At 40.6% G+C, this 10,855-nt stretch overlaps 2 protein-coding genes across 2 annotated transcripts in view; one reads left to right on the top strand and one right to left on the bottom strand.

Annotated features, from left to right (window-relative positions):
- Positions 1-4,091, bottom strand: part of LOC139453989 (rotatin-like) — a 65,806-nt gene extending 61,715 nt beyond the window's left edge. The window contains exons 1-3 of the mRNA XM_071235462.1: positions 3,967-4,091; positions 988-1,175; positions 313-499 (exon numbers count right to left, since the gene is read on the bottom strand). Coding sequence (XP_071091563.1) covers positions 313-499; positions 988-1,175; positions 3,967-4,018 — 427 coding nt within the window. The 5' untranslated portion in view covers positions 4,019-4,091. The remainder of the gene's footprint in view (positions 1-312; positions 500-987; positions 1,176-3,966) is intronic.
- A 5,670-nt stretch (positions 4,092-9,761) lies between these two features.
- On the top strand, positions 9,762-10,247 carry LOC139446126 (uncharacterized). Its single transcript, XM_071227416.1, has one exon. It carries the CDS (start codon positions 9,762-9,764, stop codon positions 10,245-10,247), a length of 486 nt encoding a protein of 161 aa, XP_071083517.1.
- Positions 10,248-10,855: the final 608 nt, after the last annotated feature.

Raw genomic sequence — 10,855 nt, 5'->3', positions numbered from 1 at the left:
CCTAAGTGGGGCGTGGTCATGACATTCCAGTAACACGTGAGCAATGGATTCAGGTTGATAGCAAGATGGACAAACCTTTTCATAGTGTTTTTGTGACCAAGTCTGAGACGTGAGATGGCTATTTTAACTTTCCTTTCATTTGAGTATGTGTATGGCTTTGGGTGGATCTTGTGTTGAATTTTGTATAACCATCTGCCGATCATACTCGCGCCTCTCTGGGCTTGCCATTTTTGGGCTGTAGAGGCTTTGATTTTGATTTTTTTATCTCTGGTTTAATAAAGGGAATAGGCTGTATCTCCGCTTTGCACTTACCAGTGTCAGCAGGCTTGTTATAGATGCACTCAGGAGCGTGAGCGCTGGCCTTGACCTCTGGGAGGCGCATGGTGTGCTCCAGAATCTCATCAATGACAGGTCGTAGACCGGGACTGGCATTTTCCCGGAACTGTGTGAGGAAGTCGACGCCCCCAATGTCCTGGAGGATCTCGGCAGCAGCTGAGTGCTGGCCAACAACACACAAGGATTTATCTAAGATTCTAAACTGTGCCTGAGGTTGACAATGTGGAAAAAAGTATTAAACTGTTCAAAATTTGGATGCTTTTTATGATTTTACTTTTAAAGCATGGTAACCACTGCTTGTCTTAAGAGGCAATTAAATTGGAAACAGTGGGGATTCCAGGTCTGAATTGGTCCCTACCAACCGATGCTGGTCGAAAGTGATGACTTTATAGATTGGATGGTCAATTTGGTGGCTCGGCTGATGGCATATCAACATGCATCGTGGTTTGGAAAGTTGCTCATAATATCCATCACTGGATTTGTCTGATCCAGACTTGATTATTTACAAGCCAACATCATACAGCTGGAATATTGCTGAGTGCACTATCAAACAAACACATGTCGATATGGTTTATAACCAATGATATGAATCACATTGTCCACAGAAATATCAAACTGAAAGAGAAAATTAATTGTTATCTATAAATTTACCTGTGACAGCCTGCTGAGCAGCACAAGGACATCAGCTGCCTTTGGGCAGGAAGAGAAGTTGAACCATTCAAGCAGTCGGATAAACAGATGCCGCTCATTGATGAGATCTGCATCGCATATCAACTTATGCTCCAATTTCGATGAGATATTCTCCAGCGCTCTCACACGGATCTCTTCAAGATTGTGACCTTTACGTATCGAACACAGAGAGATGATGTAGCTCTAATATCAAGATAATACTCATCATATTCATGACTTTAAAAAGATAATGAGGTAAGCATAGCAAACTGCCATTTATCAGAGTAGCACTACCAAATTTTCAAGTAACCATGGTAATTACATAATGATACACATGAGGATATGCAAGGCAAGACCTTTCTTAAAAATGCTTCCTGGATCCCTCGGTCCAAAATAATTGAAAAGTGGCAACAAATATCTGAACAGCATCTATACTTACTTAATCACGACTTTCTATTACTATACTATTTTTAACTTCAAGACTGACTGACTCAGTATACATGGCACCATATTCAGACAACTTCAGATGAGAACAAATAGGAAAATTTATGACTGAAATTGTTATTCTGAAGCAGCTACATGATATATCAATTAGAACGGAGCCAAAGAATAACAAAACACAATTCATTGATAATGTATCAATATACATCATTCTAATATGCTACTTAATTTCCATGTTTACCATAATCACCAACTCTACAAAGATTATTCATTGTCTCATGAATAACAAAATTATTTCATATCTTAGAAATACATTTGATGAGAAACCAACATACCAAAGGTACAGAAGTTGTCCTTTATTCATTGAGGTGAAACTTAAGGTGAGTGAGTGAGTTTGGTTTTACGCCGCTTTTAGCAATATTCCAGCAATATCACGGCGGGCGACACCAGAAATGGTCTTCACACATTGTACCCATGTCGGGAATGGAACCCGGGTCTTAGGCGTGACGAGCGAACGCTGTAACCACTAGGCTACCCGACCGCTCCTGAAACTTAAGGGTTAAGGATGTGCTAAACTAGCCTTTTGGGGTTTAAACCATAACAGCTATCGCTCTTGCTCTTCCCCTGCCGTGGTCATGGTAAATAACTCAAGGCCATTTCATGCCCCAAGCCTACGATTCAAATCGGTGATGGGGTAGCAATTAAGATATGTACTGCATTCTGTTATAACATAAGGAGTATTGGAAGCTTGAGGTTTTAGAATCAAAATGTATTTGTTGTTCAACAGATAATTTCTTTAGCCAGCATCTGACTTAGCTGATGACTATTAAATCTGAACTGTCACTGTCAAGGTATGATAACTGGTGATAATTTGACCTCATAGGCAGGATGGAACATTTTTCTCTGAAAACATGTGCAGTAATAACTGATGTAGTCCAGGAAACAAAAATTGTGAAAATATTTTCCTCCCAAATTCTACAAGTCGGCTTATGCCTAATCACACCTTTATCAAAATTGTGTTTACATCTGAGACAACCCCTGCCTTCTTTGTAATATTTACCAAGTTTAATTATTTGTTTCCCCGAATTCCATGCTGAAGGGATATGATGTACCGTATACGACGTAATAAGCGCCCAGAGCGCTCTCAAAATTAGAAATAGGGGGCTCTTATTAGAATATTATTTTGGTGGAAAGATAAGTTGAAAGATAAATTTCGTGGTTTATGCTGACAGCCTGAAATGTTATATACGACAGATATATTCTTCCAGAATTTAATTGCCCATAATTAAGGGTGCATATAACACACGAGTGTGTATTATATGTAAATAAATAAGTCTTGTATACATTGATCAATTGGAATCGGAAGGGAGCTAATTGGGATTGTTTACTAGCCAATATATTAGCTTTTATTGCAATTGTAGGGATTGTGTATGCGCTGGTCATGTGGTTCATTCTGATTTGCTTTATACATGTTATAGATGGGGTATATAAAGTAGAATTGATTTTGAAGGCTTGTACAGGGGAGGGCGCCTTATAGACGGCAATATACGGTATCATAGCATAGTCTTGTTAAACTTGTGCTTGACAATGGTATAAGGAGGGTCAGTTCCGTACTAGACTCTATCTAAACTAATAAATGGTTTAACTCGATCTCTCTCAAGTGTAAAGAAGTTGTATACATTTCCTTCTACAGCATCCATGTCATGTACCATGGCTACAGCTATGTATGCATAATGCAACACGCATCTTGGGAGCAGTGTTGACAAAACAAATGCAGCAGCATTTTGTAATTTCTAAGATGCACATCTAGAATTACCTCCAATGGACTTTCTATTTGTGGATTAGATGTCTTTTATTATTATTATTATAAAGGAGACGCATGCAATGCACATATTTCTCCTCATTGGACTAAGAATAAACCTGTCCTTGCTGTTTTCATTCTAATTATTCTCCTGTAAAATTGCCGTTAGGACTCCTTGTGACTAAAATGCTTCAACCACAGGTAGGTAGGTCAGTAGTTACTTGATATAGCAACAGTCTGTCAAACATTCTATCTCGTTTTATAAATGTATTTTTTGAAAAATGTTATTATCATTACAATTATAGGTTTTGATTTCTAGATCATAATTATGAATGTAAGACTTTTGTAATCATGGTAAAGGGACTGCAACATTCTCGCGGTTGTCTACTGCTTGTTTGTCATGTGACTTTACCAATATGTGATTTTAGCATAAAACGACCTATTCAGATTTTCACAAGTCACCCCTTAAACATCGTTTTTGTGCCTATTCTAACCCATTCCTGAATGATTGTTTTTTAATGTTTGCGCTCAGTACTGTGTGCAAGCACATCTCCCCGTGCAATCATATTAGTATACATACTTACTAATCAACAAACCGGTGACGCAACCCGATTACAGACAGTAACGTAAACACTGATGTAATTATTGATTATGCGCCATTACATTCTACGAGTAACCAGATCGGTCTGACAGCAACAGCCAATAAATTGCACCCATACCAAGTTTTCGAAAGAGTCCATGGAAGTCAATGTCCTGTCTCAAAGTAGCCATTATTTCTCATAGAAATCATCGGCGATCAACGCGTGATCGTGTACAAACATCACCGATCCGTGTCTAAACATGTTTTGAAAGATCCGCCATTATCAAAACATTGATTTTCGTATACTTCCGCAGGGAGAGTTTTCGAAGGGAAGTAACTCTGTATTTCCAGAGACATTTTACGTCTGACTCGAAAGTCCGCAGACAAAACATAAGGAAACATACTTTCTAATATATATGTCCAGAAAGCACAAAAGTGAGCGCGAATTAATCAAAGCGTTTCCGCCAAAATAAGTAGAACTCATTGTACATTCATTCCGGTATACGGTCCCTGCATTATGAAGACATAAACAGTACGATAAAGGCTCATTATCTTGGGGATACACTTCTGTATTTACATCTATAGATTTTATATTATATCTACCTATATACCACTTTCTAGAGTCTCCGAGCCAATGTGCTAAAAATGAAGCCCCTTTCCCTCTAAATTGTCGGCAGCCATGTTTGGTCCGACTTGGGCCGGGCTCTCAAAATCAACTTTAAGTGAGTGAGTATGATTTTACGCCGCTTTAAGCAATATTCCAGCAATATCACGGCGGGAGACACCAGAAATGGGCTTCACACATTGTATCCATGTCGGGAATCGAACCCGGGTCTTTGGCGTGACGAGCGAACCCTTTAACCACTAGGCTACACGACCGCCCCAAATCAACTTTAAACACACACGCCTGTCGAGTTTCAAGACCTTATCACAATTTTTCGATTTCGGCTTACGTACGCATTCTGGCAAGTCATAGCTTGACAGAGCGGAGCCCCTAAGGCCTGGAGAAAATCGGGAAAAATCCAAAGTTGAACTGCCAACGTGGTCGGAGGGCCCAGGCCGACCCGCCAGTCGAGTTTCAAGACCTTATCACAATTTTGTCGATTTCAGCTTACATACGCATTCCCTTCATCTTCAATGACTTTCCCCTTATTGTTTGTACTTGCACTTCCCCCATAGAGGGTTATAGCCCATTTAAATAGCCCATGAAGATGCAGGGCTCAAGAAGCGGACTATATAGATTCAGAAGATCAAACTGTAGCAAGATGTAAGAGCACAATGTAAATGCAACGTGCAATGTAGGGCGGATACCAATGGCTTGAAGATTAGTATTTAAATGAACAACACTATGAATGATGTCCTGACTGACTAAACTAGTAGAGCCTCCCAGAAGAGAGTGAGTGAGTATGGTTTTACGCCGCTTTTAGCAATATTCCAGCAACATCACGGCGGGGACACCAAACATTGAACCCATGTCGGGAATCGAACACGGGTCTTCGGCGTAACGGAGGCTTTAACCACTAGGCTACCCGACAGCCCCTCTCCCGGAAGAGAACATGAATGAAGACATTTGAACTGCTTTAGTTCAAATGTGTCTGTATGTTAAAGATACTGCTGAAGGCTTATAATCTTGCATTATTAAGTGAAAAAATTGTCCTGAGACCTCTGCAATTCCACTGAATTAAATGTGTGTTACTCATTAAGGCGGAGTAAAAGGGGATCGACTCCTGTCTTTCTTTTGGGTGGAGTGGCCACTTGTACGACCACTTGTGCTCGTGTGAGGGGATACTTCCGTATCAATATCCTCGCGCGACCCATACTTGTTATAGAGCTGCACAGGATCTTAGAGAGCCTTTGACACTCGGTCAGTTTGATTTTTCTTTTTGGGAATTTCGACATCATTTATTGCTGTAGGCTTTGCGACTGTTTCTTGTGATGTTGAAGTGGATGCTCCTTGTGTTGATATAAGGGTGGAACTATGTTTGTTTCATGTTGGAGAGTTTCCAATTCATAAACTTGCTTTGGCGTGTCTCCTCCTGACTGACGGTGAACTGATGCCGTTGTGAATGTTTTAACTACAGATGCATAAGAATGTCCTGTTGTGTAAGCAGATGAGACTACATTTGTTTGTTTCTCACATCGGAGAAGCTGGTGTTTTGTTCATGTTTAATTTTTTGTCCGATGGATCGAAACTTATATTAACTGCAGTCAATTCAAGAAGACATATGAGCACCTTGACAATTGGAGCATTTCACAGGCCACGTACAGGTCACACCACCATGACCAATTTCACAACGTCTGAAGCAAGTAGCTCTACTTTTGCATGAATATTCTGCCCATGTCCAAATTTCTGACAAATTAAATAACAAATAGGTCGTTGGATGTACAGGTCCACAAGCATAGAGAATTAACTAACTTTAATGGAACATGGTAGAGCAGTTGTGTTGAAAGTCAACAAGTATGTGTTTGAGGGAAACGGTCGGCCATCTTTGCAATATATGAAACGTTGGCTTAAATGACACCTTAACTTCGAAGTTCTTACATAGTTTGTTCAACAGTTTCATCACATAACCAACGACCATGGTCTTCGAGTATGCCTTTGCTGAAATTAAGGGTTTTGCGTGCAGAGCAACCACTTTAGTTGATGTCATTATATTAAAGGCTTGTGATTTCCTGGTACATTTAATCCCAAGAGCGCCAGATATATGTTGCATGATTGATTATACGTCTATATAAATACGACTCTGCATAATTTATAATGGGCTTGTTTATAAGTTTGTTTATTTGTTGTTTAACGCCGCACTCAGGAATATTCAAGCTATATGACAGCGGTCTATAAATAATCGAGTCTGGACCAGAAAATCCAGTGACTGACATCACGAGCATCGGTCCACGCAATTGGGATCGATGACACAAAATATGTTTCAATGGGATTCAAGCTCACTGCCCTGTGAATAAGGTGACTGGGTAGACGGTAGCTCAGTATCAACGAAAGACATCTGGTACTTATACATTATTGTATAAAACGGATACAGTGTTCTCTTCCATTTGGTTGGCATTTGGCTCATGTTCGGATTGGCAATAGCAAAACAAAGTCATTTGGCCAAGAACTTTCACTTAAGCTTCAGATATCACGGCGAACTGTCAAACAGTCATTTCCCTTCGGCTGATTCGCCCACCTGAACTAGAAATAAAAGAGACCAGTGAAAGCGTCTCATCTGTTTGGTATTGTACTGTAATAGTAGGGTCTCAATACTGTTGAAAGGCTAAGACACACATGTTATGAAAATCTTTGAAACTGCTTGTAAGCAGGTTATACTGGTTTGCTGATACGGACACGTGGGAATGAAGCTTTGGAAATGCATAAACAGGGAGTTCTAGACCGAGACTGTTCGCTCATCGTGAATCTGCTCGATTGCATGGAGCTCAGGAGGAAGACAGAGAGGCCTATACTCTTTACCAGGAGGTCATCTTTATTTCCTCCAATTGACGAAGATACATTGATTTGAGATATTACGGTGTTCTACAAATGTATATATATAACACCTGATATATTGCATGTACAGGCAGTTTCACATCGTTATCAAATAATGTTTCTTAGTAGGTTTTTCCACATTTTAACAGTTTTACATACACGAAGCATTATATTTGCCCATAGATTGTATTCAATTGCCATAGTACTTTCTGTTGGCAAACCGCCAAGTAAAACGACAGAAAGGTATCGCCATCATCGTTCCAGATACTAGAAAAAGTTGTCACATCTAGTAAATCAATAATAGACTCAACAAGAACTTTTCTTTGTTGTTGAGTCTTTTTACAATACATAAACACATGTTTGATAATATCAAAAGCAAATGTGCCGGATAAACATTCATCAGATTGTATACTGTAGTTGCTAAGGCATAGTAAATATGCTAAATCATAGAAGTGTTCCGGCCTTTCAATTGTCAGTAACCAAAGTCTATGTACCTTAGGTGATCGTATAAGAGAGTATCGTTTTAGGTTTTCTCTTGAATGAATCTCTGCATGACTTACGTTATGGTCACATACGCATATTTGTTCTTTAACTCGACTCGCCCATGCATGTTTTGGGGGAAAATGAGAATAGGTGGTATAGGTGTTTATATCATTATTGAGTTCATACTTGTTTACAAGTGAAAGCATGTGGTATACGGGTGGCATTTTACATTTATCATCTTTTTCTTTAATTGTACTGAACAAGTCTGTGCTGCAATAGTCTTTTAAATGCAAAGTTAATGTCACTATTACGTAGTCTTCCAAGGAATAAGAGAGCTCGTTGATCAATGTATGCCTGGAGAGAAATTAAACCCTGACAATATCTGGTGACGACGGAAGGAGCGCGTCTAGACAGTCCTTGAATCTTTTTACAAAAATAACGTTGAATAATTTCAAACATTTCGTATTCCTTTGGTGACAGTTTACCCCATACACTACAAGTAAATAATCCACATGGTAAAATTACCCCTTCCCATATACGAACAGCTGGGATAGGATTTAAACCACCAAAGTATAGTCCATGATTATAATTTATATTGACTAACATTCTGAGTTTTTCACATATCAGATGGGTACGTTCCAAGGTTTTCTTTGATGTACTTAGAAGCAATCCAGCATAAGTTACATTTTCATTTTTAGGAAGTACTTGTGAACCAATGTAGACACATCGACAGACAGATTTGCGTATATTCCCAAACAGTAGAAATGCACTTTTACTGGCATTATATTTCAAATGCCATCTATTAGCATAGGTGTATACAGAGTAAAAAGTCATGCCGATAAAACGCGACCTTGACCAACACCTTGCTTAACATGAAACACATTTGAGGTAAAACCTCCAATGCTTACACATGACTGCATTGAAGCATATATTGTGCGTAAAAGTCGCCATAATTTTCCATTAATACCGAAGCTATACAATTTGAAAAAAAGACCATTAAGCCAGACTCTGTCAAAAGCTTTCTAGTTGTCGAGAAAAGCGCAATAAACTGGAGACTGTCTTTCGTTATAATAAGCTATGCTTTCCATTAATGAAAAACAGGGCAGTTTCTGCCCCGGCCCCTCTCCTAAATCCAAATTGAAAGGGGTGGGGGAAGCCTTTAGATTTGTTTGCCCACTCTTCAATTCTATTCAGCAGAAGTCTTTCGAACAGTTTACTTAATACTGGAGTGAGGGTTAAACATTTTAGGTACATATTCATGAGAAACAATTTAATTATAGAATAGGGGGCACGGGTGGCCCAGTCGTCTAAGGCGCCGCGATTCGCTGTGCAGAGTTGCGGCCCTTGGGCACACCAGAAACCTATGATTGTGGGTTCGAATCCCGGTTCACCCCATTTATGTTTCTATGTTTGTCAGCACCATACCCGTGCTCGATGGTTTCACCGAAGTGGTAAACGTCTGAGACCTGCATCACTTGGGGATTTCACATTAAGCTGACACGCCGCGATATAACTGGAATACTGTTAAAAGCGGCGTTAAACCCAACTCACTCACTAATTATAGAATATAACAAGGTGATGGATAATAGATCTACCAGAGTATTTGATATGTTCATTAACTATGCCATCAGGACCAGGCGACTTTCCACTTTTTAGGCGTTTTATAAACTACAGGGCAAAAGAAAGTTTTCACTTTAAAAATAGTTGTATAAAAAGCTGCTACAGGTTTGAACCCCCGCAGAAAACATTCGCCCAAATGCAACATGACCACAACCACAACGCAGATTTTCGAACGCAGCTTTCCAAATCATGCATTGTTGAAAACGTGCAAAACGTGATTTTGAGACATTGGTCTAAATGCACGTGCGCGATTGTGGCATAAATACCGACGTTGGACAGAGCAGGCATTCAGTAAGCAAAAAACCACCAAGAATATGCCCAGACTTAAACAAGCGCAACGAGACAGAGGGATCGGAATGGCCAAAATAGGGGCTACTCAACGTCAGATAGCCAGAACCTTCAACTTCTCCCAGACCACCCTCAGCAAGTTGATAATCCGCAACCAACAGACAGGACAGACTCAAGACCGGCCAAGATCGAGAAGACCGAGATTGACAACACCGGCCGAAGACCGCTACATCCGGCAGATTCACCTCCGAAACAGATGTGTGACGGCGACGTCAACGGCGGCAGCTGCACTAGGGCATGCAATCAGAAGACGAACAGTCCTTCGACGACTTCGTATGGCTGGTATACGAGCCTACCGACCCTTCCGTCGAATGGCCTTGACCCGTCTACACCGTCTACGCAGAGTGCAATGGGCACGAACTGTACGTCGGTGGCAGCGACGTGACTGGGCGAGAGTGCTCTTTACAGATGAAAGTCGGTTCTGTCTTCAGGAACGATGGCAGAGTTCCAGTTTTTCGACGAAGGGGAGAGCGACTGGCGCCAAACTACATTAGAGACGTTCACCCGTTTGGAGGTGGAGACGTCATGGTTTTACAACACGGCTGGTTTTCATCCGAGGAAACCTGAATGCTCAGCGATACAGGGATGAAGTGTTGAGACCTGTTGTGGTGCCCTTTATTCAACATCAGCCAAGAGGATTAATTTTGCAACAAGACATCGCAAGGCCTCGCACCGCCCGAATTGTTCAAGAAGAACGTTAACGTCAACGTATTGCCCTGGCCACCTTGTTCTCCAGACATGAACCCTATTGAACATCTCTGGGATCATCTTGATCGTCAGCTGAGACAACATGTACCGCCTTCAGCGAACCGACAGGAACTTGAACAGACTCTATTGAACTTATAGAACAGGATTCCTGTTGACGTTATCCGCCGACTTACGACGTCAATGAGATGGCGTGTGTTGGCGTGCATGGATGCCCAGGGTGGTCACACTCGCTATTGATGACGTGTTAACTTACTGCTGTGTCATTAATGGACTCTTCATGCATTTTTTCAATGAACTCTGATTTGTGTAATTTTTTATTTGGACCCCTTGACTCTTGACCCCTTGTATTGCTGAGATGCAATATCGGCATTACAATGCATTTTCGTTCTAATTC

Source organism: Haliotis cracherodii, unplaced genomic scaffold (genome assembly GCF_022045235.1).
Source record: "Haliotis cracherodii isolate W230 unplaced genomic scaffold, xgHalCrac1.p SCAF_10, whole genome shotgun sequence".
NCBI lineage: Eukaryota > Metazoa > Mollusca > Gastropoda > Lepetellida > Haliotidae > Haliotis > Haliotis cracherodii.
This window is presented reverse-complemented; position numbering and strand designations above follow the sequence as displayed.